Below are 27,505 nucleotides of genomic sequence, written 5' to 3' on the forward strand. Positions count from 1 at the left end.
TAGTGGTAATTTAAATGGAAAAAAAAAACGGTGAAGGATTCGTTTTCTTCAAAATTTGAAAAATGTTTCGGTGACTACTAGCCACTAGGTATTAACTCGAATTATAAGTTTTTGTATCCAATTATGCTAATTTAAATACAGCATTTTGTAAACCAAACATATTTAACCTGAAAACGGGACCTATGATACAGTTAGCCCAATAGATCTGAAGACTTCCTAAATAGGCCCAACAAGAAAAATCATTTTAATCTACAATGGGCCGACCATAACCTTCGTTATCACGCATGATATCTCAAACTTTCGACCTAATTAACACCATGATCTCTCAAAATCATCATCTATACTATACTATATATAGGAAAAATACATATGTAGTCTGAATTTTTCTTATGGTACTTCAGTTAAAATAGAAATTTATTGTCAAATTCAATCAAGTAACCGAATCATCAATTGATACTTTTGATATGTCATCTTCAGAAGTACGGGTACATTCTTCGATTTCAATAGCTTTGGTATAAACAGATTGCAAAAACGTTTTACAATTCATTAACACTTTAAAAATAGTTATATTTGTAGCTTGCTTCTTTTGGTTGAGGATTATCTACCAAAATACGATTTTAATTTATTAGTCAAGTAGTTCAATGATGTTTTGGCAGATTTTTTTTAAATGAATGAAGTTGATCATCTATATATCAATCAAAACGTATATGCCGAAACAAGAATAAAACTTCACATCTTAAATAGTAATCATGGTTTCATGAGTGAGCAAATAAGTTATTAAGCCAGTCGCTTTTCTAAGAATTTGTAAGGAAAAAGTAAACAACAATAAGTTAGATTTGTACATACTTTTTGACCTGAATCACGTGTGTACAATCACATTACCAATCAAAAACAGTAATTTAAATGAAACATGCAAATGAATATGAGTAATATAAATAAATAATTATTAGTTGTGATAAACTACTAAAGTATATCTATTCTATTAAAACAGCAGCATGACCTATTGATATATGTGTAGTCCAACTGAAATTACTTTTAAAATAACTGCTTTATTCTACAAAATACAAAAGTAATACCAAACCTTATATATCATAACCTCTCCTTTTTTGAGCCAAATCGAAACCACTTCTTTTATTCCTATATTTTAAGGATCCACTACTCTTATCTTAACCAATTAAAATCTATGTTTATATAATATATTTGAGTATGTAACAAAAATGATGACATGTTCGACTATAATCCCTGTAGCATGTTTCGCCAAAAAAATATGTTAATATACTTTATAAAGAATATGATCATATATGACATGTTCCATATAATTCATCCATATGTGCAATTAAAAAAGCCCAGTGTTATTCAATTTTAATGGGTTTTAATGAACGACCTATATATTGTCAAATATGTTTGATATATATATATATTTTAAATGGTTATATGCACTGATTTATATATTTAATAACTTTAAGAATATTTTAATTTATTTGTGATTTTGGATATTCAAAAAAAAGATATTTCCATTGACAATTATATATAACTATTAGCTATTACTACACGTTGAAATTAAACATAGGTATTCTGATATCTATTCTGGTACGAATCGATTCTTTCAAGTTTTTGTGTTTATATATATAAAAATTAAGTTTTTCGGAAAAAAATTAAAACGAAAAATATACCCGCCCAAAGGGCGGGTTAGAATCTAGTGTTCTAGTATAATAGCATGCCAATTCAAACAAAAAAGTTAGTTAAGCAATATACACAATTATTCGACTTGTGAACTTTCGTCCGGAATCAACTACAGTATTAACAAAATAAAGTTATTGAAAATCACGAAAACATTTGCGTCTCGTTTCTCCAGTTGACCCAGTACTCACCATCTATCTCTTTTACCTATATAGAGTTATCTTTTTATACACTATGTATGTATAACAATAAGTCCTCTTCTGCTATTTATCTTCCTGTGTTGTGTCTTAAATGGAAACTTGTGATTATTGATGATTAGTCTGGCGACTTATATCTCTTTCTCTCTCACGCTATAAGTGAGCTTATAATGTTTTTGCAGCTATATATGTGAGCAACTGTCAATGCATTTTGCTATCCATCTACTCTCTCTATAAAAGAAAAGAAGAAAAACACAAAAAGACAATAACAAAAATTAAGAAAAGGAAAGAAATTCAACTTTGATCTCTTCCACTTATATCTCTCAGCTTCAAAGGTCTCTCTCTTCCTTTTTTTGCAGGTTTTTCCACTTTGTCTCACTATTTCTGCACAACACCATCACCAAATCCATCTTTTTTTTGTAGCACCTACCTCAATAGTACCAGGAAGTATTTAAGTCCTCTATCTATCTCTTCTTGTAATTAATGAGCCAAGAAGTTACATCCATCCACTTCTAAGTCTCAAGACTAAACCTAATTTTTTCATTTTATGAGGTACTAAAAGCCTAATTTCTTCTGGCCTAAAGCTTTCAAAATCAAGAAAAAGAACCCTAATCTCTCCAACCCTACTTTGGATCATATCTTTTTTAAGTTATGGATCTGATCTCTCAAGAGCACAATATCAAGAACCCTAATACCACTCTCACAACACAGCCTTCTTCTTCTTCTTCTTCTCCACCATCCTCTAGCCGCTACGAGAACCAGAAACGCCGTGATTGGAACACTTTCTGCCAATACCTTAGAAACCATCGTCCACCGCTCTCGCCACCGTCTTGCAGCGGCGAACACGTCCTAGAGTTTCTGCGTTACCTTGACCAGTTCGGAAAAACCAAAGTCCACCACCAAAACTGCTCTTTCTTTGGCCTCCTAAATCCTCCGGCTCCTTGTCCTTGTCCTCTCCGGCAAGCTTGGGGTTCACTTGACGCCCTTATCGGTCGTCTCCGTGCCGCCTACGAGGAGAACGGTGGAGTTCCAGAGACTAGCCCTTTTGGCTCACGTTCAGTCAGGATTTTTCTCAGGGAGGTTAGAGAGTTCCAGGCTAAATCTCGTGGCGTTAGCTACAAGAAGAAGAGGAAGACGGTCAATAACAAGCAAATAACTCAATCGAGTTCTCAGCCGCCTCTACAGCCGCAGCCACAACAGCATCAGCATGGTCAGTCTATTATGTCTAATTATAATTAATTACCACGGTCAACTAGATGATATTGTACAACTTCGATAAATGTACGTTCGTATCTATCTATTTATACGTACCATTCCCTTGTATTTGTGTAATGTAATATCCCTACTTTACTCCATCCACCGCTATTGTTTCTTGAACTAGTGTTTTGTCTTTTTAATAATTGGTCTTATATATATATATAGATTATGAGTATCTTAACCTCTTCTGTAAATCACAATCATTCAAGATAAAACATCAACGTTTTATAAAATCGATTCTCGAACATTACTTAACTAACTGATATCAGATGACGAATAAATATTTTATCCTGTCAGTGATAGTAATTAAATTACATAATGTAACAAGTTTTGTCGTTAATAAAACGTATACTATGACACGGAATAAATGCACAGAAAGTTGACGGTGAGTACATATGTAAATACCATATAACAAAGGTAAATAAGACCAACGATTCATGAAGATTGAAGATGAAGAAAATTCATAAGTATAAGCGATACATATCAGTACAAATTGAACCCTAACACTATCATTCATAAAATTATCGACATCTACATCATAGTTACAGTTATGATATAGACATATATGTACACTCATTAGCGTATGAACCTGTGCTAAAATTTTGATGCGGATATACAGTACTTGAATACGAATTGGATTGACAAAGCATTATAGTTGAAAACGTTACACAATATACAAGTTTTTAAAGGTAACTCTAAACCTATCTAGCTATTATTACAAAAGGACAAAATAAGGTCATATTGTCAATTATTGATGACAGCTAATCTTGTGACACACATTTCTTATTAGCCGAATCTGGATTTGACACTTTACCATGAATGATGTATTCAAATAATTCGTGTTACTGCCGCTATTGTGGCGCAGCTCATTTAAAACAACAAAGCGGTTGTTATTTTGTTGAAACAAGCGTCAATGGTTGTTCTAGGGTTTTGTTTGTAATCGTGACAAAAAAAAGGCTTTGTCCTGTAACAACTAACAAGTGACCACTGGATCAATATTTCATTTATTCAAAATAGTTTTTAGTAATTGCGTTTTTGGAGTCTTATATGTTTGAGTCGCTCATATTGCATTGCACTAGCTAGTGATGAAAACAAATACGGCTCAATTTGACAGGCTTTAACCGAGTATCCAAGTGAGATGTATCGGAAAATAATTGCTTAATTCGAACTCTCAAGCAATATATGATTATAGATTTTTCGTCAAAATATGAAAATATATTAGTCAGAGTAAGTCTGTAATTATATTTGAATTTCTGAATTCAGCAGATTTGAACTTGCAAATAATGGCAACAACGAGCTGAAAAGTCACGAGGCAAGATATATATATATATATATATATATAAATTGAATGAATTACTAATTAATCACGTACAGTATCATGTGTCAATCAAACGATTAAAGATAAATAAGGATACGAGAGCGTGTTACCTGTTTGCGTCACGTATTCACGTGTGTACCTCTGGTACATGGTCCCTCATCAGTAAAAGCTTTGCAGAATTAGAATAGTCAGTTCTGTCGAGCCATGAGAGTTGAAATCGTATAGACTAGTTACCTTGATGTTTCGGCTAAGGCTATTGCAATAACCACTTCGAAAGTCTGGAGACATGCAGTTTATACGTCCGTACGAGGTAGGTTTCATAGCTGTAAGAAAAATAGCATTATCTTTTGTTGGAAACTGCTTTTGCTTTATTTGGCAAACCTGTGGATTTGCTCTATTTGGGAGGGGCCATGTTTATATATATATATATATATATATATATATATATATATATATATATATTTTTTTTTTTTTTTTTTTTTTTTTTTTTTTAAAGTCTTGCACGTTTGTTTACTGAGAGTCAGTCATAACTCATAAATATATATAGTACTTGCCAGCGAAAAAGTTAATACGACTACAGTTTTGGATTCTTGACCATATTTGTTTTGAAGACTTTTCAGAATTTGTAGTTTAAAATCAAAAAAATAAAAATGGTAGGAAAAAAAATCCGAATATGAGTAACTCATTTATCTTTCTTTCTGGTTACCGTGCAAGAGAGAGAAGAGAGAGAAGAGAGAGAAAGTAGATCTGGTTCCGGTGAGCGGTCGGCGCGTCGGCGCGCGTGCCGTCACCGGAACCGCTTGTCCTTCCTTGTCCGTTTAAGCAGTCCGTTTTTTGGCTCTCTTCCCTTGATTCGCCTTGCCGGAGTTCTGGTTTAGCTCTCATCCGGAGGCGCTAGCTCGAGGAGTGAACCGCCATCTACGGTGGATGGGTTGCTGGAGTGAAGGCGCAGTCGCGTGGAGGGGTAAAGTGTGGTGAAGTTATACTCCGGGAGGTGGAGGCTACTAAAGCTCCGTCGCCGCCGGTCAAGTCTCCGGGAGGTGTTTGGCTTCTTCAGCAAGCCTCGTCGGTCCTGTCTCCGGGGGGTGAAGGCGTACTTAGCCTTGCGTCGCCGGTTCTAGTGGGGTAAAGTGGTGTTCTCGGTTTTGGATCGAACATAGTGTTGGATCGATGAGTTCTGTGGTTCGTGGCTTTCACAAGGCGGATGAGGGCTCGAAGAGATCGAGGCGGCTCTCCGTAGAAAGGTCAGTAAACGGAAGAAAAGAGTTTTTGGTGGAGGCTCTCCGGTTTTGAGCTCCGCCGTAACGAGGGTTTCGGTGGTGGGGTTTGGGGCTTCTCGCTTCGCCGACGGTCAGGTCGAGGTATAGGTTGACGCGTGGCGCGCTGAGAAGGAGATTACAACACGTGTCCCGCCTCCTTGACGAGTGGGTCATAAGGGGAAGTCCGGCCCGTTGAGTTTGTGGCGATTGGTGTGGGCTTTAGGCCCGTCTTGTGTTTTAAATTTGGCCCAGCGTTTTGTGGGCCTTAGTATTGTAATTTGTTTCTGGTGTTGGGCCAGCCTTGTTGGGCTTAGTCCCCTGAATTTTAATTAAAAATAATTTGACGGAAAAAAAAAAAAAAATCCGAATATGAAACTTGCATAGTTGCATTGGTAAAAATGATTTGGCTTCTAAGAGCAGCCTCAACGGTGAGAATCTGAGTTGCATTGGTAACAACAAACGGTTGTTATTTTGTTGAAACAAGCAGCATATAGTTGCGTTGTCTTGTAATAAGTGATTGGATCAATATTTCATTTATTCAAAATACTTTTGGTAATTGCGTTTTCGGAATCGTATATGGTTGAATCGTTCATATTACATGTTGCACTAGCTAGTGATAAAAACAAATACGGCTCAAATCGAAAGTAGTCTTTAATCGAGTATCCACGTGAGATGTATCGGAAACTTATTGCTTAATTCGAACTTGTTCAAGCAACATGAAAATATATTTTTAGTCGAATGATACAAAAATATACTAGTTAGACTGTAAGTCTGTAATTATATTTGAATTTCTGAATTTTGATTTGAACTTGCAAACAACGAACTGAAAGGTTACGAGACAAGATAAGTATATAAACATTAATAGTTATAGGAAACACTTGTAAAGAGAACCCTAAACACTTGTAAAAATGATGCCCTTAAATTCTTATTATAATTTGGCGCTTAAAACCCTAGCTTTACCAGCTTTAGGTCAGGGCCGGCACTGGGTTTACAACAAAGTATTGGGCTTGCTGGTATTGTTTTGGGTTTGGTCTTGTGCCTTAACAAAACGTACCATCTCATGTGTTCACTATTTAACAATCAATCGAACGGTTAAAATTAATAAGGATACGAGAACGTGTTACTTGTTTGCGTCACGTATTCATGTGTGTATCTCTGTAATGTGGTCACTCATCAGTAGAAACTTCGAAAATTGTCACTTGTGTCCAGCCATGAGAATTAAATCGTAGTTACCTATAGATGTTTCGGCTATGGGCCTAGGACATTTGAAACTAATTCGTGTAACTAATTCAAAAAATTAACTTATTATCAATTGCCAAATAAACTTAATTGATATTGTAAATAGTACTTTATGATAACTTTTTTTTTTTGACATGCACTTTATGATAACTAATTCAAAAAATTATACAAAATTTGATCTGTTCTTTAATCCTTATATGCTACATAAAATAGTGAATAGAAAACCATTTATAGAAATCAGTATAATGATTTCATATTCATATAATAATATATTAGTATCTATTATAATTATTAATCTATTATAATGTCCATAAATATGTTGTATAAATAATTAGGTGTTATTGGTTTATATATTTTGATTGATTTAGAAATCCATATAATATTTATAAATCCAAGTAAAATATGCAAATCCGGAATTTTTCTCTCGGATTTGAGTCTTTGTATTTTTAACTAAAAAATCTAAACAAATCTATTCAAATCTATTATAAAATCAAATATAATAGTAAATCCGTACGATTGAATAACACTTGATTTAATATAGAATTTATGAATCATTAAACCAATAACACTTGATTTTAATACAGATTTGAAAATCACAGAACCAATAACACTAGATTTAGTTCAGATTTTCAAATCCATTAAAAATACAACAACTATAACCCCTACTAAACAGATCATGTGAGAACTTTGATTTACAATATATATTTTATTTAAATCAAATAATATAGTAAATAAGGTAATGTTATGATTAAAAAAATATAAGATGGATTTTTTGATTCATTGATTGTATTACTACTTAGAGAGAGAAGTAAATAGTTGGCAAAACACATGTAAAAAATTAGGAATACATTAGCAAAAGTTTAATAAAAATAACGAAATGATAAATAAAAAAATAAGAAGAGATCGAAGAAGATGCATAATATGTGTTGGAAAAGCTAATATGATAATTACATATATAATTTCACAAGTATTTTCTATTACTAAATATTCATTAGTTATTTTTACATCAAATTTCTTGAAATTTTACATCCTCTATTAACAATCAAGGTTCCCAAAAGTTATTTATTTTATTTTAAAACACAAAATTCATATATTCTCTTAGAAAACTTTTAGTATTTTTCTGTATTTCAATTGCTATTGGTATCGACCTTTTATTTACTTAATTTAATTTGGAAGAGTTCTGGGGGATATAATAGATTGCAGCGAGATAGACGACCAGCCCGCTTTCAATAATCCCCTGCTCAAAAATCATATTTTTCAAGTTAATTAATCTTCTTTTTCTCGAATTGTTTATTTTAAAGGGGATTATGGAATTCATTTCTGATAAGAGAATCAAATTTTCTATTCTCAGTGATCGAATATTTTGTTTATCCAATTTTCTATTTTCTTTGATCTAATATTTTGTTGTTGTTATAAATCAGAAAGCACAGACGTCAAATGGAGCATGATAATTAAAATGAAAGGGAAAAAAATGCGGCAGATGTGGAATCAAAATGGAACGTATGTCCTGACCAAACAGTACCCACGAGATGGAGCAGACCCAGGGACAAACACCTCGGGCAAAAAAAGCATGTGACTGACGCCCGACGTACTCGCAAGGGAATCCCCTATTATGCTGCCAAGGAAGGACATGATGTAACTATTTAAAAACAAACTACAAATGAAATCTTTAAATATACAATTTAGTTTTGCTGATTAACTGTATTAAACCATCACAAATACCCCCAAAGTTATATATGGAGCACAGGCTACCACAAACATTTGGGATCATAGTTGGGCTAGAATCAGGCGAATTTAGTCTTTCTCAGATCTGGCTAGTCGCCGGACTGTACAACGGATCGGTCCTAAACACAGTAAAGGTAGGATGGGAGATATTCTCACTCGTTTCTCCTTTTGTATTTATCATAATTCATCGATACATAGTTCGCTCAAAACTAAAACATATAATTCAATCAAATCAACTATTTGTTTGTTTTCTTTTGACATCAATATATCATAAGAATCAAAGACTTTTTTTTCTTATGATTAAAATAAATTTATTCTAATTTTTAGGTTAACCCAGACCATTATCATAACAGCCAGCCTTTGGTCAACTGGATGGTATATTATTTAGTTTTATATATCAAAGTAACTCATTGATTTCATATAAAACTTTAGTCTATAAAATCTGTCCACATTCCCTATCAGTCAGGAACATGCTTTTGTGAATATAATAATTTTAAACAAATTATTATTAGTCGACATTTATATTATTTTTGACAAAGTAGTCAAAAGCTTATATACATAACTATTGTGTCATTTTGTATATTAGTAATCGAATAATATTGTATTGCAATGTTAAAGTTGTTTTTTCATAAATATCTAAATATTCTTAGAATTTACATTTTTTGCATTTTTACAATGAAATATATATCACGTCAAAACTCATACTAATTTTTAGTTTATGTGATCCATATGTGGATTTTGCTATGTTTTGTTAGTTTTTTAAGTTTTGTTACAAAGGTATCTAGTGTAGTTCTTTTTTTAGGTCCCTACTGGTATATTTATTTTGCAAAAACATATTTCCATTAAAAAAAGTAGTCACACAATAGTTCGAGTCGATTATACGAAAATATTATGTTCGTAAATGCAGTCTCTCTATAAACCCTTGATGATACTCGATGCATTACCATTCTCTCCAGCTCTTTATTTTCATATAACAGTATAACACAATCTGTGTGTTATTTTCAAACCCCCAAAAAGCTCAATCAGTTATCGCTCTTTGTATTTTTTTGCCAAATGGCTTTCAACATATTAGTTGATCAAAAAAAAAAAAGAGAGACTTTCAACATATTAACGTACCACATGATGATGATGATTCTAGCCATATCTTTGTCACAATAGTTATGTATTGGTCAATCACTTGTCGGGTATTGCCCTTCCGATTGTGTATCCATCTAGCTGACAGTCCGGTTGATCATTATAGGAATTTAGTTAAAAAACAAATTATAAATAAAATATAAGAAAAATATAAGGAAAATATTCAAAAATATTTTTGGTTGCTTTAGAGTGTAATCTTCTAAAAACACTGGAGAAAGAAATGTATAAAGGAAATTAAGTAAGTTACTAAATTAAGTGATATGCAGTTGAAGCTATGTTTTATGTGAAAACTTTAAAATAAAATGCAAATTTCATCTCACACAACTTGTTGGACTATTTATTGCTTCTTATTTATCCTAAAACGGAAAAAATGTTAGTTTGCCAATTTGAAAAATATTCACAAATACAACCAATATACTCCAGCATTGAGTATCAATTTTGTAGAAGACTTCGGTAAATCGAGCTTCCTCCATAACCTTCGCATCATTGATTATATCTTCCGTCTTCTACTGGTTGAAATTTTCTGTTGCACACACACAACACCATGTGCTACAGTTTGATGAAGGTTCAGAAAGCAGAATTGATGATGCTCTTCTACTATGGCGGGCTGGGATATAGCGCTTTGAGTCCTAGTCTCTTTTCATGTATATTTACTATTAGCTTCTTATGTACTATTTCACAACTTTTAAGACATGAATTTAGTTTCTAAACTAATAGGTTATTGAATTTCGCTTTTCCTTCATCTCTTGTTCTTCTAGAGCTTTAACCGTGACCAAACCATACTCGCATTTGAAAATCATCAATTTATCTGGTGTGAGTTTCACATAAAAGTAAACAAACAGAAGAGCAACGAACACGTTTCTTAGACCCAGTTAGAGCAAAACCCAACTCAGTTTCTTGGGCGCCAATCATATTACATATAGAGCTTTAGAAGTTTTTTTAGCCTTTGGACCGAAGGTAGTCGGTATCTCTTTACTGTAACGTTATAGAAACCAAGTAAAATTGAGATTTCAAAAGAATCAAAGCTCTAATTTTCCGGTTGGCAGCTAACTAGTGTTTTACAGGAAAAATTACGTTCCAAATCATAATTTACATTCGCATTACTTTTTGAATCTCTAGTAGCTAAATGTATCAAGTTTGACCGAACTAGACCAGAGGAAGAACATGTCCATATATTTTGTTAAATTAGATAAGCACACTTGCAAAATTAAAGGTCAAACCAAACTATAATTAAGTAACAAACCGGAACTATAAGTCTAGCACAAAAACAAAGTATCCTCAACAGAGGAGATAAACGTTCAACAAACACAAACTGAGAGATCTTAAACGATAGCATTTGCAGCACTTGCGATCCTTGGCCACAGGTCAGCACACTCCTTCCCGATTGGTCCAGTGATAGCAGATCCTATATATATATATATATATCACACACACACACAAAAAAAAAACAAAGAGACTTCATTAAACTAATGTCACTAGTTAACTTCGTGTTTATTGTAACACTACTGGATGAATTGCTTACCTTTCATTTCACCCTTGGGATTGACAATGACACCAGCATTATCTACAAAAATCACCTATTCTGATGAAACTCTTAGCCTTAATAGATAAGATAAACATAAGAGATGATGATAGAGATGCTGACCCTCGAAGTACATGAAGACACCGTCCTTTCGGCGCCAAGGCTTCCTCTGCCTAACAATGACAGCTGGCAGAACCTTCTTACGTAGATCAGGTTTACCTTTCTTCACAGTAGCCATAACCATGTCACCAACACATGCAGACGGCAAACGGTTAAGACGACCCTTGATACCTTTAACGGAGATGATGTAAAGGTTCTTGGCTCCAGTGTTGTCAGCACAGTTCACAGTGGCTGCCACTGGAAGACCCAGTGACATCCTGAACTTGTTACCAGAGGTTCCTCCTCTTCCTATTAAACATATGAAACAAATGGCAGATCAGTAACAGAACCAGCTATCTAGAAACTAAAGACGAGTCACTAAGGATCATTTGGTCGGAAAATGATAAAGATGACAGCTCAAGATGTTAATGTATATGTATAAGAGCTCTTGATCTAACATTACAGTATACGGATGATGCTAGAAGAGCTGGAGAGGGATTTTTACCTCGCTTCGACATGGTTGCAGAGTAGCAGCTCGATGATGGTGGTGAAGAGAGAAGGTTTATGTATTGTTAAGCTAGGGTTTTCTATATAACTATATTATGGGCTTACCTGGATTTGATAGTATGGGCTGTAAAAGCCTACTAAAAGCCCAATAATGCAAATACAATATAATTAGTGAATTCTCTTTATTTTTTCATAAACAAATAACACAAGATTTTAACATAGTTTTGACATGTCTTAATTGAATAACACTAGAATCATCATAAAATCTAAATCTACATAATTAGTTTCTCACTATCATAATTTTAACTCACAAAATTAATCTTGATGGTAAATCTCTTTATCTATGTAGAATCGCATTTGAGGCTCTCAAATTAAATATCATTTATAAATTTAATGAATACAATATATAAACTAGCCACAAATAAAAATAAATTTTAATTTTTTTATTAGATAAGTTATGATATGAATATATAACTTTTTCTAAATATGTAAGCATAATTTTTATATTCCAAGTTTTTCTGCTTTGTTTACAAATTTTAAGATATCTGTTATGTTTGTACTAATTTTGGTCAATAATTTTGTTAGATTGATTTTGGATCCATATGAATCACTATCTATTTTCATTGGCTAAGTTGTTCAGTCCATAGTAGTAGATGTGGATTGTTAATGTGAGCAACAACTTACGTGGCAATGTTATGTGGTGGTAACCGTGAAGTTTGATATTTCAATTGAATGTTTAGTTCGTTTAAATTTTGAAATAATCATTAATTACACCGTTTGGCTAAAGAGAAACAGAAGACCTAAGCAATCTGAAACCAAGCAACTACTCGCAATCAGCCATGGATAATTGGCACGCTATTACTTACTTGATGAGTTCATATTCTGAAAATGATCAAGACTGTTGAAGCTTCTTATGGTCGATAGAGTAATCTGTATTCTCCTTCCGAGTATAAGTGAATGCTACCATCATACTCAAATAAGGCACACCTCTTTATCTGAAGAACACTTTGCAAGAATTGAACCGGGTACACTCTTCATCTATCTAATGCATGTGGAAAACAAGTCTTCTCTCAATTTCCTTGTCATTATGTCTATGTTAAGCAACCAAGAAAATTTATTTGTTCATCCGCTTTAGTCAATTCTTCTGAAAATTATATATCCTCCATATGGATCAGATTTCCCTCATCACATGAGAGTAACGTTAAATTACTTTCACACGGTAAACAAACTTTCTCGGGTAGAGTTCACTACAAAAGTGTTGTATTTGTAAAGCTTAGAAGATAAGAGCAATTTGGAGCAAATGACAGAGGTTTTGGTGGCATCAATTAATCTGCTCAAACCAAATATATTACGTTGTATTGAAAAAAATTGAGCTAATAGGTGTTTCATTGGTGTTTTTGTCTTTTGACATCTCAAATGTTTTAATCTTTTTGAGAATCCATTCTTACTTTTTTTTTACTATTATTTAATAATACAATTCTCATTTTAGAATATTTTGAAAACCTCCCAATAGTTTTTTTTTTTGGTCAAATAGTTTTAATCTAGTTTGTATGAGATAAGAAAGGGTTGTTTTCATGTTTTAGTAATGTATTTGGTTAAATGGGGTTAAATTTGCAAGTTTGAAAGGTATGAGATCAAATTTTGAATAAAACTTCCTGTTTTTTTTTCACCTCAAGATTATTTTAGACTTTAGAGGGACTTTTCTGAACTTTATATAATAATGGGGCAATTGTGAAACGTCTAAAAAAACGCATCAAACGCACACCAATAACTTTCATCATCAACCTTTCTTTCTTACGCAATTATAACTTCAACTCCACTCTCTCTCTCTCTCTCTCTCTCTCTCTCTCTCTCTCTCTCTCTCTCTCTCTCCACCTTGAATGTTGATCAATTCATAGAAGGAGAAGCTCTCTGCTTTTGTTGCTTCTCTCTTCTCTCAAATTGAGAAACAGAGAGACAGGGGCAGAGAGAGACGCCAGGAACAGAGTTCCCGGAGAAACAATCGGCTGATTCAACCCAAATCGGGGAACTGTAAATCAACTCGTGGGTTTTGGTGGGTTTCTCTTAATTTTTCAGAATCCGGAGATAAAATCTTGAATTTCCCCCACAAGATGTTTTGGTTTGGGTGTGACTGTTTCTACTGGAGCAGAGGATTCTCCGAGCTTGATTCGGAGCCGTCCGAGCCAAAGCCCTTCTCTCTTCCCTCTCCTCTTCCTCGCTGGCCACAAGGTACCAAAAGAACTTTCCTTTTCTGGAAAGTTGCAATTTATCTATGATATTGAAGGTTGCAAGATTTCGTTTATTACCTTGAATTTTTGTTCTAATTTTGGGAAGTTTTAGTCTTTTTTCTTTCTCCAGCTGAAATTTCGGTCTTATTAACAAATGTGTGAAACTTTGGATAATATAGGGGAAAAGAATCAAAAGATTCAAACAAGATAAAACCAGAAGATTGTTAATTAGCTCTCATTTGAGTTTTGATTAGTCATTATTTTATTTTTTACATGCGTTACATAAGATAAGATTTAACTAATCATAGATCCTTCCTTGGTTAGTCACTTAATCTTATCTACTTTTGTGGCTTTGTTTAATATTGTTCTCTGGCTTATTGAAAGTGTAGACTGTTGACAAAAAAAAAAAAAAGTGTAGACTAAGGAAGATGCTTTGGAATATTCTGCATGGTGTTCTCATTGTCTTTTTTTCTTTCTTCTTTGTTTGACTCTGATTCAAGATTTTTTTTCTTTTACAACTTGATACACAAGTTGGTTCCAAGTCTAATAGTACTCTCATTATCTTCTTAGTTTTGCTATAATAATCTTCTTAGTTTTGTTTATGTTGTCCGACCATATAAAAAAATGGCTCTACCATCATTTAATGTTTTGATAATGTAGATGGTCCAGATATGGTACCATAATAGTTTATCCAGGTCTTGTATCTCTAATAGTTGTGTCCCCACCATTGCTTGTAAGGGAAAAGAATGAGTGGCGTTTGATGGAAACAAATTTCACCTTTGGTTATACATGTGAAAGCCAATGATTGATACTTTCTTTATCATTTTTAATGTTGTTAAAGCTAAGCTCCTCTTCGTGGTACTCTTTAAGTCAATCCTATCTATAAGTGTTTGTTAGTTCTTTGGTGCTGAAAATGACATTCTTTCTCTTGTTGCCAATCTATTTGCAGGTAAAGGTTTTGCCACTGGAAGAATAAACCTAGGAGAGATAGAAGTGGTTAAAATCACCAAGTTCCACAAACTCTGGAGCTCTGATTCTTCACACAAAAAATCAAAAGGTGTAGCATTTTACAGAGCCGAGGAAGTTCCACAAGGTTTCCACTCCCTTGGTCATTACTGCCAGCCAACGGATAAGCCCTTGAGAGGCTATATACTCGCCGCTCGCGCTAGCAAACCCACCAAAACCGATGATCCACCACCCCTGAAGAAGCCTGTGGGTTACACTTTAGTTTCGAGTGTAGATGGTGGTGGTTACTTCTGGCTACCTAACCCTCCTGCTGGTTACAAAGCAATGGGAGTCATAGTAACAGACAAGCCAAAGGAGCCTGAAACGGAAGAGGTTAGATGCGTAAGAGAGGATCTCACCGAGAGCTGTGAAACCTCTGAGATGATACTTTCCAAGAAGTCAAACCCTTTTAGCGTATGGACCGTGCAGCCTTGCGAGAGAGGGATGAGGGCACAAGGAGTCTCCGTTGGGACATTCTTCTGCTGCACTTACGAACTATCATCTCATGAAACGGTCCGTGACATCGCCTGCTTAAAGAATCTTGATCCGACCTTACACGCAATGCCGAACCTCAACCAAGTCCATGCTGTTATCCAACACTACGGACCAACGGTCTACTTCCACCCTGAAGAGACTTACATGCCTTCATCAGTACAATGGTTCTTTAAAAACGGAGCTTTACTATACCCACAAGGCGAACCGATCAGCTCCACAGGGTCGAACCTACCTTCCGGAGGAAGCAATGATCTGGAGTATTGGATCGATCTCCCTGAAGAAGAAGAAGCTAAGAGCAATCTCAAAAGAGGAAACCTCGAGAGCGCTGAGCTTTACGTCCATGTGAAGCCAGCGCTCGGTGGAACGTTCACTGACATTGTAATGTGGATCTTCTGCCCATTCAACGGCCCTGCAACGCTCAAGATTGGTCTCTTCACTTTACCTATGACGAGAATAGGAGAGCACGTGGGGGACTGGGAGCATTTCACTTTCCGAGTGTGTAACTTCTCCGGGGAGCTTTGGCAGATGTTCTTCTCTCAGCACAGCGGCGGAGGGTGGGTGGATGCGTCTGAGATAGAGTTTGTTAAAGGTAACAAACCTGCGGTTTACTCGTCTAAGCACGGACACGCTAGCTTCCCTCACCCGGGAATGTATCTACAAGGCTTGTCCAAGTTTGGGATTGGTGTGAGGAACGATGTTGCGAAGAGTGAGTACGTTGTGGAGTCTAGCGAGAGGTATGTGGTTGTAGCGGCTGAGTATTTAGGAGGTGGTGTGGATGAGCCGTGTTGGTTGCAGTATATGAGAGAGTGGGGGCCGGTGATAGAGTATGATTCAGGGTCTGAGATTAGTAAGATTATGGATCTTCTTCCTTTGGTTGTTAGGTTCTCGGTTGAGAACATTGTGGATTTGTTTCCTGTTGCTCTTTACGGAGAGGAAGGTCCCACGGGGCCTAAGGAGAAGGATAACTGGGAAGGAGATGAGCTTTGTTGAAAGAAGAAGGCATATTTGTTCGGTGTGAATCTTTGCTACTTGTGTTGTGTTGTGTATGATGATGATGTTAAAAGTATCACTACTTTGTTGTTTTGTTTCTATACAAACTTCATATACATGAGTGGCAGGTTGCTATATTCTAACATTGTCACATGTTGTGTCATTGAACAGGTTCATAGATTAGATTCTCTAGCTGAACCTTACTTTCTTCACAGAGTCTGAACACAAAAAGAGATTCAGATATATATCTCTTATCGGTCACAACCAACTAGTATTCTAAAAATCGGTATAAGCAACACTAAGACACAGACATTTATTAGAATCTAAATATTTTTCTATAACATTTTTTGTAAAGAGTCAGTTTAAATCAGTCTAAAGCACTCAAAATCCTCCATAACCACCAGTTAACGACTTCTTAAGCATTGATCTCAGCTCTAAAGTTCTTTTCTCCTGAACTCTTATTAATCCGACACGTGTCTGTTATTCTTACTGTCTGTTACATGAGTATGGTAATAAGAAGCAGAAACAGAACACAAACAAAAACAAAACAAACTTACAACCGTTTATAAAAGTCCCGACCTTTTTATACTAACTCCTCGAGAATATCGGTGTGGCAATTAGATCCGAATCCATGGCGAAACTCAACCCGAGTTTCTGGGTTATCTCAATCACGCTACTCTCAATCCAATTCAAAGGCTCCTTCGCATCACAATCAACTAACGAAGCTTACGTCACACTCTTATACGGAGACGAGTTCTTATTAGGAGTCAGGGTATTGGGTAAATCGATCAGAGACACTGGATCTCACAAGGACATGGTTGTTTTGGTGTCTGATGGTGTCTCTGACTACTCTAAGAAGCTCCTTATGGTAATAAACATTTCTATTCCTGGAAAGCTTAAAAGAAGCTTAAAGTAAAGATCTTTCCTTTTTTGGATATTGATTTTGAGTTTTTTGGGTTTATGTAGGCTGATGGGTGGAAAGTAGAGAAGATTAGTTTACTAGCAAACCCAAACCAAGTTCATCCAAAGAGGTTCTGGGGTGTTTACACAAAGCTCAAGATCTTTAACATGACTGCTTACAAGAAAGGTAAGTCCTTTGTGTGTTTTGAGTCAATGTTCTAAAAACAGCTAGGCGTCTTATGAAGGATTATTGTTTAGGCGTCTTATGAAGGATTATTGTTTAGACGGACTATTGGTTAGGATTGTTGTTTAGGATTATTGGTTAGGCGTCTTATGAAGGATTATTGTTTAGGCGGACGTCTAGACCGATTTTTTGAAAACTAGGCCGATTTTTTGAAGGCCTAGGCTGATTTTTTTAATCGATTTGAAAAAATCGTTTTGCTCATACTCTATTTGCCGACTAGGCGAGCCTATGTGTGCCGCCTAGACCGATGTTTAGAACACTTGTTTTGACAAATCCTAGAGCTTTGTCCTATGTACTTTATGTTATGTTTTTTTATTTGTTAACAGTTGTGTATCTGGATGCTGATACAATTGTGGTAAAGAACATTGAGGATCTTTTCAAGTGCTCCAAGTTTTGCGCTAACTTGAAGCACTCCGAGAGGCTGAACTCTGGAGTCATGGTGGTCGAACCTTCTGCAGCTTTGTTTGACGATATGGTGAAGCAAGTGAAGACCTTGTCTTCTTACACCGGGGGAGATCAAGGGTTCTTGAACTCTTACTATCCTGATTTTCCGAATGCTCGTGTTTTCGATCCTAGTTTGTCACCTGAAGCTGTGAAAGCGAGACCGGTTCCTAAAATGGAGAGGCTCTCTACGTTGTATAATGCAGATGTTGGTCTTTATATGCTTGCCAACAAGGTAGTTAACCTTTTTTTTTGTTCTCTTCAATAGATTGATGTGATGTGATTTGGAATCTTAACATTCTCATTGTTTATGCAGTGGATGGTTGATGATAGCAAACTTCATATTATTCACTACACTTTGGGGCCTCTTAAGCCTTGGGACTGGTGGACAGCATGGCTAGTGAAGCCTGTTGAGGCGTGGCATGTAGGTCTTCTTGTCTGTGGAAAGTTTAAGTTGTTTTGAGTGAGTTTCTAAGTTAAGTTTCACTTGTAATATGGCAGAGCATTAGGGTAGGGCTTGAGGAGACTCTTCCAGGAACTGGAGGTGGAAAAACACCAAATGATGAATTCATCGTCAAGCTCCTTTTCTTGTTACCACTTTGTGGCTTTTTGTTCTGTCTTTATCGTTCCCTAAAGGTTAAGACTCTTATTCTAGTTGTACGCAAACCGTTTCTTTCAACTATAATCTCATTTGGAGTCTGTTTTTTTCTGTTGCAGGGACGTGACTTCTTGAGTTCATTGTGTAGGAACTCTGTATGCAATCAGATCAGACATCTTTATTACAAAGTCAGATCTAATGGAACACTTGGTTATAGTGGTGTATCGACATTGTCTACCATGAACTCCAACTATCAAGTTAGTTCTTATCTGCCTTTTTGCTTTTTTCTAGATGCTAAAAGAATCTATCTAATGTTAATTTTTTTAACACTGCAGCTCCACACTGGTGCTCACTCTAAGGTTCCTCAATACTTGGGGGCAGTTTCAGTTGTGGTCTGCTTCGCGGCTGTGTTGACATCCATTGGAGTTTCCTTTATGATTGTGCCGAGGCAAATCATGCCATGGACTGGCTTGATTTTGATATATGAGTGGACTTTTACAATCTTCTTCCTTTTATACGGTGGCTTTCTGCTTCTAGTGTACCAATATGGCAAGAAAGTAGCAGTTCAAACAGGATCTCCTTCATCTCAAACAGAATCATCGTTGGATGATTCAGGAAAAGGTATAACCACAGAGACACATGTCTTCTTAGTTTTGTTCATCACTAAACTTCTCTGAAAAATCGACAGGTCATCAGCGGGCAGATGCGTCTTGTGACTTCACTGCATTGTATTATGGATTAGGAATGGTGTTTTTGGCTTTTGCTGCCATCTCTTTGCCCTACATGTTAGGGGTCACAGCTTTATTTTTAAGGTAAACTTTTTTCATTTAGTTACCTGTAGAGAATGTGTTTGTGTTGCTCGGTTTAGTAGTGGTTTATGTACTAAACTGGTTACATATGGAGCAGGTTGGGTCTGATGATAGCAGTAGCCATGGTTCTAGTTTCGTTCATGACTTATGCTTCAGAGCACCTCGCAGTCAGATGGTTCCTCAAAGGTCTAGAAGACCGTGACACGACGAGAACAAAGTCAATCTGTTTCCTCTGCTGACATTCAAAAGTGTGTCGCAGTGTAATTCACAACACAGCTTATGTATGATTTTCTTTATTCTGTTAGGACAGCTCTTGAGTTTTGTACTTTCTTGTGTTATTATATCATTGTTCTTTCTTGATCATTGCTCCAAAGAAGTCACATTTGAGAACATAATCTAGGAAAGGCTTTGTACATTCTCTAAGCATTGTCTTTTTGGTTTCTCTTCTATACTTTACTGTCTGGATATAGAAGCTTATTTGCTTTGTGATGATAAAGACTAATCCAGAAATAGATCATAAGTAGGAAACATTATAGAGAAGTAGGAGGATCAAACTTGTAGTGCTTATCGATGAATAGAGAGACTTCCCAAGTACAGCTAAGTCCCTTGGGGATGGTCACAAGGTCTCCTGCACCAAACTCTACAAACTCTGATGATGAACCTTTTGGATACACCTTCACCTTTCCCTTCACCAAATAGCATGTCTCTCTTTCTTCAAACACCAATGCATATTTCCCAGGCTGACAAGACCATCTGTTTATCAGAGAAACTAATCATGTTCTTACCAATAAAATGAGGAATAAAAGAACTAGAGCTTGTGCATGTTTGATACTTACTTAGGCCATGACATAACTCCAAGCTCAGATAACTTTATGCTCGAAGGATTGTGTTCAACTATGATATTCATTTTGGAAGAGGAGTAAGGTGAATAGAGGAAAGGATGATATGAAGAAAGTAGGTTTATGAGAATGTATTTATATGGTGAAGGACAGTAGTTGGTCTGCATGTGTAATATATAAACATGTATGAATAAAGTGACATTTCTTTTTTCCATTATTGAAAGAGATCGACCATAGGAGAAAGGAATCTTCAAAGAAGCACTTTGACTAATAATGGATACAAAACAAAGTCAACAAATACATACAATACATCCATTAGGTTGTATTATTTAGATAGTCATTCTAGAAGTAGATAATATTACAAATGTCTGGTATTCTACTTCTGTTTGTTTTATAAGTTAATCTGATTATGATTGTTTCTCTAGAAGGCAAAATGCTTGTTTAGTCTCCAACCGCATGGACCCCTTATGTTTTGTCCCAGTCAGTCCATCATGCTTTCTCTTTTACAGTGAAGACTCAACTATCTCTGGACAATGTAGTAACCATGTGAATTCTGCAGTGATCAAATATAATGGGTACAGTCGAGACTCGAGAGTATGGTATCTAGACTGTAGCTTGAGCTCTGCTTTTACAACAAGTAATAAATGATTCTTCTGTTAAGATTGTTATTCATATCTTCACTAAATTTTAGTATATGATTTTATTTTTTAGTTTCGAGAATGTTTGACTGGTTCTGCGGTGGAAGATACGTGATAAATCGGGACATTGATTTGTGTAGCCCCCCTCTAGTTTGGCTGCTTCCTCAACTGGCTCTATTTGTTTTTTATTCTGTTATGTCATGGCATGTGAGGATTAGTACTTTAGTGTATACACTTCTTATTATATCCTTATATACATGCACACGTTCAAATATTTATGGAAACATTCTCGAATTTTTTTTTTGCTAAACTGTAAATGTTCATTAATGAAAATGAAAGGATACAAGTTCTTTAAGATCCAAAAAAAGTGAAAAAATCTTAAAGGACAACCATTAGGATTAAAACTACAAGTCTTAATGCTATAAACATGATCTACAACCGTGAATACGGCTAGGAAATCCGACGACGCCATAGAACACGAACCCTAGTTTTCCGACGACGCTTCAAAGTACGAACCCTATGCAATCTTCTTTCTTTCAGACGAGTAATATGAACAAGTGGATAAAGAGTGGAAGTTTAGCTTCAAGATGAAAACAAAATCTCCATGTGAACACCTTGATAAATTTGGAAAACGATATCATGTTTTGATTTGGTCTGATCATTCACACGTCGAAAACATTTGTTCTTGTTCCTTTCTTCTAGTATCAGATCTCCAAGATAGTTAATAATTTAATCAAGAACATAAATTATCAGATCTCCAAGATAGTTCACAAACAACAAAAATATAAATATTGAAAAAACAAAGGATACCATAACTAAGAGAATATACATTAACAAATACCAATGCTTAAGTTTCTTTTGAAAAATCTGAAGTATGAAATTTATTTTTTAGCCAAAAAAAAACATTTATACATTTGCTTGGTATACTTTCATTTTTTATAACGCTTGATATACTTTCATTATATATAAAATAACTGTGATATCTAGATAAACTAGTTTCTTGATGTAGGGTTAATTAATTTATAAGATTGCATTTGCATTCAAACTAGTTTTGAACGTACGTAGTTTCAAAAAACAAAAACAAAAACAAGTTTGAACGTGTAACATGTGGCGGTAATAATAATACAGTGACAATAATATATTAGGGGGATTCAACAACATGACCTCTCTCCTATGCATCCTACAAGATTAAAAAATATTGGTTTAATCCGGTTTATACAACTAAGGTATGAATCCGGTTCAACCAATTTTGGTTCGGTTAAATATCATCACGTGATCTCCACATGATCTCCTTCTAATAAGTGTGAATTGTTTTTTTTTTTAATTCAAAATCATTTTATCCATTTCCTCACTCACTCGCCATGTCTCTCTTCTTCCTCAATCCATCGCTTCCCTCCAACTCAATCCACCCGATTCCTCGCCGCGCCGCCGGAATCCCCACCACTCGATGCTCAATCTCCGCGCCGGAGAAGAAGCCCAGGAGGAGGCGTAAGCAGATTCAGAAGCGCGAGAATGAAGATTCCTCATCCTTCGGCAGCAGCGAAGCCGTCTCGGCGCTGGAGAGGAGTCTCCGCCTCACTTTCATGGACGAGCTCATGGAGCGAGCCAGGAATCGAGATCCGTCAGGCGTATCGGAGGTTATCTATGACATGATAGCCGCTGGGCTTACCCCTGGCCCACGCTCTTTCCACGGCTTGGTTGTTGCTCACGCGCTTAACGGCGACGAACAAGGCGCGGTAAAAAAACGCCTCCTCTTATAGTTCAATTCTTGAAATGTCGATTGTATAATCTGTTAAGAATCGAATCGGTTTTGCATTGTTGTTGTGCTTTATAGAACTTGAGCCAATGGTTCTAAGAGTGGCAGCCCTGAGATTTTTAGGATTGTAGGCGATTTAGTAAATATTTTAATAAAATAAGTTTTTAAACAAATTTGGAGAGTATAGGCGAATGTTTCATTCGGCTTTGCCACGACTCATAAAATTGATCTATGCTTTATAGAACTTGAGCTAATGGTTCTAAGAGTGGCCGGCTTTGAGATTTTGGAGCTGTAAGCTACTAATAAAGATTTTAATAAAATAAGATTTTAAACAAATTTAAAGAGTATAGGCGATGTTTCATTCGGCTTTGCCAGAACTCATAAAATTGATCTATGCTTTATAGAACTTGAGCTAATGGTTTTAAGAGTGGCCGGCCTTGAGATTTTGGAGCTGTAGGCGATTAGTAAAGATTTTAATAAAATAAGTTTTTAAACAAATTTAAAGAGTATAGGCGAATGTTTCATTCGGCTTTGCCAGAACTCATAAAATTGATCTATGCTTTCGAAAAATCGGTTTAGATCCTCTAGCTATTTTTTGAACATTGGTTTCAACAAACTTCAGAATTGGGACTTTCTTGTCTCTAGTAGCTTCTCATGTGTGTGGTGATTGAATTGAGAAGTAAAGAGTGTTATTTTCTTTTCTGTGTGTGTGTGTATGTGTGATTGCAGATGCACTCGCTAAGAAAGGAGCTAGGTGCAGGGCAACGTCCGCTTCCTGAAACCATGATAGCTCTGGTTCGACTCTCCGGTTCTAAAGGAAATGCACAAAGAGGTTTAGAGCTTCTTGCCGCTATGGAAAAGCTTAACTATGACATTCGTCAAGCTTGGCTTATTCTCGTTGGTAAACTCTCTTGCCTAGACTATGTGTTTGATTTAATTCTTTTTTTTTTGTGTGTCTACCATTTTATTATTGGGTTGTGGTGTTTTATAGAGGAACTTGTGAGGACTAACCACTTGGAAGAGGCGAATAAAGTTTTCTTGAAGGGTGCTAAAGGTGGGATGAGAGCAACCGATCAGCTATATGATCTGATGATTGAAGAAGATTGCAAAGCTGGAGATCATTCTAATGCCTTGGAGATTTCTTACGAAATGGAGGCAGCTGGTAGATTTGCGACAACTTTTCATTTCAACTGTCTTCTTAGTGTGCAGGTTTGTTATGGTATTCTTGGAGTGTAAACACACACGCCTCTTCTTTGTCTAATGACATCAAATTTTCGTGTAGGCTACTTGTGGGATTCCAGAGGTGGCTTATGCTACATTTGAGAATATGGAGTATGGTGAAGGTTTGTAATTTTCTTTGGCTAATTTTGCTCAATTTGTTTGGTTTAGTTGACTTGGCTTAATATAATCTTGGTTTTTAGATTTTATGAAGCCTAACACCGAGACATATAACTGGGTGATTCAAGCCTATACAAGAGCCGATTCATATGATAGGTAATTCAATGAGGTTTTAACTGCACATATTTTTCTCAAAAGGTGTATTAAAATTTCAGATAGCGTGTTGTTGAACGAATCACAGGGTCCAAGACGTTGCTGAGTTACTTGGAATGATGGTTGAGGACCACAAGCGTGTACAGCCAAATGTGAAGACTCATGCGTAAGAGCATCTTAATAATTTCAATTGCTTTTATCTAAAAATCCTAATACGATCTGTATTAATAATCTATTTTCAGGCTCTTGGTTGAGTGCTTCACGAAATATTGTGTTGTGAAGGAAGCGATTAGACATTTTCGTGCTCTGAAAAACTTTGAAGGAGGAACAAAAGTTTTACACAATGATGGGAACTTTGAGGATCCTCTCTCTTTATATCTCCGTGCATTGTGCCGAGAAGGAAGAATTGTTGAGCTTATTGATGCTTTAGATGCAATGCGCAAAGACAACCAACCTATCCCTCCAAGAGCCATGATTATGAGCAGAAAATATAGGACACTAGTCAGCTCATGGATCGAACCGTTGCAAGAAGAAGCTGAGCTTGGTTATGAGATTGATTACTTAGCAAGGTACGTAGAGGAAGGAGGGCTTACCGGTGACCGCAAGCGCTGGGTACCTCGAAGAGGGAAAACTCCTTTAGATCCAGATGCTGCTGGATTCATATACTCGAACCCTATCGAAACATCTTTCAAACAGAGATGTCTTGATGATTGGAAAGTTCACCATAGGAAGCTCTTGAGGACCTTGCAGAGCGAAGGTCTTCCGGTTCTGGGAGACGCATCGGAATCTGATTACATGAGGGTGATGGAGAGGTTGAGGAACATAATCAAAGGTCCTGCACAGAATCTTCTGAAGCCGAAAGCGGCTAGCAAGATGGTTGTGTCTGAGTTGAAGGAAGAACTTGAAGCTCAGGGCTTGCCGATTGATGGAACGAGAAATGTTCTTTACCAGCGTGTCCAAAAAGCAAGGAGGATTAACAAGTCTCGTGGTCGACCTCTTTGGGTTCCTCCAATAGAAGAAGAGGAGGAGGAGGTCGATGAGGAAGTAGACGAACTAATATGTAGGATCAAGCTCCATGAAGGAGACACAGAGTTCTGGAAACGGCGGTTTCTTGGAGAAGGCTTGATTGAAACTACGGCTGAATCCATAGAAACGGATGAATCAGTAGCTGCAGGTGGGCCGGAGAACAAGACTGAAGATGTTGCAAAAGGAGCCGATGATGATGAGGATGATGATGAAGAGGATCAAGAAGGAGACGAGGAGGATGATGAAAACGAAGAGGAAGAAGAAGTGGTGGTTGCAGAGCCTGAGAATCGAGCAGAAGGAGAGGATTTAGTCAAGAATAAGGCAGCTGACGCTAAGAGGCATCTTCAAATGATTGGAGTCCAGCTCTTGAAAGAATCAGATGAAGCAAGCAGAACAAAGAAACGCGGGAAGAGGGCGTCTCGTATGACACTCGAGGTGTGTATGCATATTAACCTATGATATGTTTATGATTTATTCATTTAAGTAGTCACATGTTCATGAGTGGTTTCCCTTCATCAGGATGATGCAGATGAGGATTGGTTCCCTGAGGAACCATTTGAAGCGTTCAAAGAGATGAGGGAAAGAAAAGTGTTTGATGTTAAGGACATGTATACAATAGCAGACGTTTGGGGTTGGACATGGGAGAAGGATTTTAAGAACAAAACTCCAAGGAGATGGTCACAAGAATGGGAAGTGGAGTTGGCAATTGTGCTCATGTCAAAGGCAAGTGACCTCTCTAAAGCATTATAGTATTAAAAAAATTGCATGATCCATCATGTTAATGATGATGAGTTTGTGTAGGTGATTGAACTGGGTGGAGTTCCAACGATTGGCGATTGTGCGGTGATATTACGAGCTGCTATAAGAGCTCCCATGCCTTCAGCCTTCTTGAAGATCTTGCAGACCATACACAGTCTTGGCTACGCTTTTGGCAGGTTAATTAAGCTAATCTTAGCCATTCAAATGAGTAAGTTGAGTATATAAACTAAATGAACGTCGTAATGTATTGCAGCCCACTGTACGATGAGATCATCACGTTGTGTTTGGACCTTGGAGAACTTGATGCAGCCATTGCCATAGTAGCTGATATGGAAACCACAGGGATCACTGTCCCTGATCAAACTCTTGACAAGGTCATATCTGTTAGACAGTCCAATGAGAGTCCTAAGTCTGAACATGAAGAGCCACCATCATCATCAGAAAGTTCTTAGTATGTTCTTACACAATTGTGATACAGCTGTATCAGTCTTAGTTATGAAAGTTTTGTTTACAGAAAAAAAACTCCAGTCCTGAGAAAGTTTAATTTAAGTACAAGTGTAGTTGGGAGCGTAGATTAGTCTATAATTTAAAGCTTCGCTTATATCCATGCCATTATCTTACATATGCATGTGAAAAGATTATCATCATAGAGCAAACACTAACCTAAACCCTTCGGAAGATCCATAATATAACTTTTATATATGACTTACAATGCTTGCAAAGAGACTTACAATGCGTTAACAATGCATTGATTTGTCTTTAGGGGCCAAGAAGGTTGGACGCTGACGCTATTTTTGTTTCTTTTCAATCAAGTACGTGGTGTTTTGGAAACGATGATGGTGTTGGTCTCTGACTCTCTGATGAACGTGGTTTACAAGTTGAGGGAGAAACTTTGGTAAATAAACGTAAAGATGGAGTCAGTGTCGGTTGAGCAGAACTATTTGTTGGGCCCTGAGTAGGTTAGAGATAAGATTTGTGATGGCCCATGTTCTAGATATAGTTTGGCGCCTATTTGTCAAACAATAAAAAATAATTGAGCGATTGTCTCTGTGATTTCTTATCAGCGAGCTGTCTCTAGTCACTGTCTAAATTCGACATAGCTTTTGTATTCTGTCATAAACTTCCAGGTGTCATGGATCCATAGACTGCTTTCCTACTTGCATTGTGTAACCTGTTGATTGGGCGTTTAATTAAGTGTTTAGCAGATCAACGGGTGTCTAATCAGATAATCAATAGGTTTTAAGACCAATGATATACACTTTCCCGGATTTAGTACGATTGTTTTCCTAATTTTCATCTTAAGGTAATTAATCAGAATTACGTTTTATTTTTGGCGCATTTAAGTTAAT

At 36.2% G+C, this 27,505-nt stretch overlaps 6 protein-coding genes and 1 long non-coding RNA gene across 7 annotated transcripts; 4 read left to right on the plus strand and 3 right to left on the minus strand.

Moving 5' to 3' along the window:
- The first annotated feature begins 49 nt into the window (after positions 1-49).
- Positions 50-11,261, plus strand: LOC103850046 (protein LIGHT-DEPENDENT SHORT HYPOCOTYLS 2). Its single transcript, XM_033291580.1, has one exon. It carries the CDS (start codon positions 2,529-2,531, stop codon positions 3,114-3,116), a length of 588 nt encoding a protein of 195 aa, XP_033147471.1. The 5' UTR covers positions 50-2,528; the 3' UTR covers positions 3,117-11,261.
- LOC103850047 (60S ribosomal protein L23) lies at positions 10,965-12,030 on the minus strand. Its single transcript, XM_009126748.2, has 4 exons — positions 11,936-12,030; positions 11,455-11,739; positions 11,332-11,373; positions 10,965-11,214 (listed from the first exon to the last, which is right to left on the minus strand). Exons 1-4 carry the CDS (start codon positions 11,946-11,948, stop codon positions 11,132-11,134), a joined length of 423 nt encoding a protein of 140 aa, XP_009124996.2. The 5' UTR covers positions 11,949-12,030; the 3' UTR covers positions 10,965-11,131.
- A 1,732-nt stretch (positions 12,031-13,762) lies between these two features.
- On the plus strand, positions 13,763-16,838 carry LOC103850048. The gene is made up of 2 exons (XM_009126749.3): positions 13,763-14,166; positions 15,115-16,838. Exons 1-2 carry the CDS (start codon positions 14,049-14,051, stop codon positions 16,653-16,655), a joined length of 1,659 nt encoding a protein of 552 aa, XP_009124997.1. The 5' UTR covers positions 13,763-14,048; the 3' UTR covers positions 16,656-16,838.
- Positions 16,839-17,098: 260 nt separating this feature from the next.
- On the plus strand, positions 17,099-20,096 carry LOC103850050 (inositol phosphorylceramide glucuronosyltransferase 1). Its single transcript, XM_009126752.3, has 9 exons — positions 17,099-17,523; positions 17,622-17,742; positions 18,126-18,475; positions 18,557-18,664; positions 18,742-18,876; positions 18,958-19,095; positions 19,174-19,459; positions 19,527-19,650; positions 19,745-20,096. The coding sequence occupies exons 1-9, from the start codon at positions 17,287-17,289 to the stop codon at positions 19,884-19,886; spliced, it is 1,641 nt and encodes a 546-aa protein (XP_009125000.1). The 5' UTR covers positions 17,099-17,286; the 3' UTR covers positions 19,887-20,096.
- On the minus strand, positions 19,743-22,207 carry LOC103850049. The gene is made up of 2 exons (XM_009126751.3): positions 20,484-22,207; positions 19,743-20,400 (listed from the first exon to the last, which is right to left on the minus strand). The coding sequence occupies exons 1-2, from the start codon at positions 20,699-20,701 to the stop codon at positions 20,178-20,180; spliced, it is 441 nt and encodes a 146-aa protein (XP_009124999.2). The 5' UTR covers positions 20,702-22,207; the 3' UTR covers positions 19,743-20,177.
- A 238-nt stretch (positions 22,208-22,445) lies between these two features.
- LOC103850051 lies at positions 22,446-26,763 on the plus strand. Its single transcript, XM_009126753.3, has 10 exons — positions 22,446-22,860; positions 23,610-23,781; positions 23,872-24,089; positions 24,163-24,223; positions 24,302-24,374; positions 24,460-24,537; positions 24,614-25,832; positions 25,917-26,120; positions 26,199-26,332; positions 26,410-26,763. The coding sequence occupies exons 1-10, from the start codon at positions 22,486-22,488 to the stop codon at positions 26,606-26,608; spliced, it is 2,733 nt and encodes a 910-aa protein (XP_009125001.1). The 5' UTR covers positions 22,446-22,485; the 3' UTR covers positions 26,609-26,763.
- Positions 22,456-27,034, minus strand: LOC117134130. Its single transcript, XR_004458293.1, has 2 exons — positions 26,888-27,034; positions 22,456-22,913 (listed from the first exon to the last, which is right to left on the minus strand). It is a non-coding gene; the product is annotated as an uncharacterized LOC117134130 (long non-coding RNA).
- Between the last annotated feature and the right edge of the window lie 471 nt (positions 27,035-27,505).

Source organism: Brassica rapa, chromosome A01, assembly GCF_000309985.2.
Source record: "Brassica rapa cultivar Chiifu-401-42 chromosome A01, CAAS_Brap_v3.01, whole genome shotgun sequence".
Taxonomy (NCBI): Eukaryota; Viridiplantae; Streptophyta; class Magnoliopsida; order Brassicales; family Brassicaceae; genus Brassica; species Brassica rapa.

What these genes read in the sequence shown, in the direction of transcription:
- LOC103850049 (XM_009126751.3), bottom strand. Translation starts at nt 20,701, where the DNA reads ATGGAAAAAAGAAATGTCACTTTATTCATACATGTTTATATATTACAC. An exon ending in GGAGTTATGTCATGGCCTAA is followed by an intron (nt 20,401 to 20,483) that starts GTAAGTATCAAA and finishes TCTGATAAACAG; the next exon opens with ATGGTCTTGTCAGCCTGGGA.
- LOC103850048 (XM_009126749.3), top strand. Translation starts at nt 14,049, where the DNA reads ATGTTTTGGTTTGGGTGTGACTGTTTCTACTGGAGCAGAGGATTCTCC. An exon ending in TCTTCCTCGCTGGCCACAAG is followed by an intron (nt 14,167 to 15,114) that starts GTACCAAAAGAA and finishes ATCTATTTGCAG; the next exon opens with GTAAAGGTTTTGCCACTGGA.
- LOC103850046 (XM_033291580.1), top strand. Translation starts at nt 2,529, where the DNA reads ATGGATCTGATCTCTCAAGAGCACAATATCAAGAACCCTAATACCACT.
- LOC103850047 (XM_009126748.2), bottom strand. An exon ending in TGTCTTCATGTACTTCGAGG is followed by an intron (nt 11,374 to 11,454) that starts GTCAGCATCTCT and finishes TGATTTTTGTAG; the next exon opens with ATAATGCTGGTGTCATTGTC. An exon ending in TCCCAAGGGTGAAATGAAAG is followed by an intron (nt 11,215 to 11,331) that starts GTAAGCAATTCA and finishes ATATATATATAG; the next exon opens with GATCTGCTATCACTGGACCA.
- LOC103850050 (XM_009126752.3), top strand. Translation starts at nt 17,287, where the DNA reads ATGGCGAAACTCAACCCGAGTTTCTGGGTTATCTCAATCACGCTACTC. An exon ending in CATGACTGCTTACAAGAAAG is followed by an intron (nt 17,743 to 18,125) that starts GTAAGTCCTTTG and finishes ATTTGTTAACAG; the next exon opens with TTGTGTATCTGGATGCTGAT. An exon ending in CCATGAACTCCAACTATCAA is followed by an intron (nt 19,096 to 19,173) that starts GTTAGTTCTTAT and finishes TTAACACTGCAG; the next exon opens with CTCCACACTGGTGCTCACTC.
- LOC103850051 (XM_009126753.3), top strand. Translation starts at nt 22,486, where the DNA reads ATGTCTCTCTTCTTCCTCAATCCATCGCTTCCCTCCAACTCAATCCAC. An exon ending in GAATATGGAGTATGGTGAAG is followed by an intron (nt 24,224 to 24,301) that starts GTTTGTAATTTT and finishes CTTGGTTTTTAG; the next exon opens with ATTTTATGAAGCCTAACACC. An exon ending in CCAAATGTGAAGACTCATGC is followed by an intron (nt 24,538 to 24,613) that starts GTAAGAGCATCT and finishes ATCTATTTTCAG; the next exon opens with GCTCTTGGTTGAGTGCTTCA.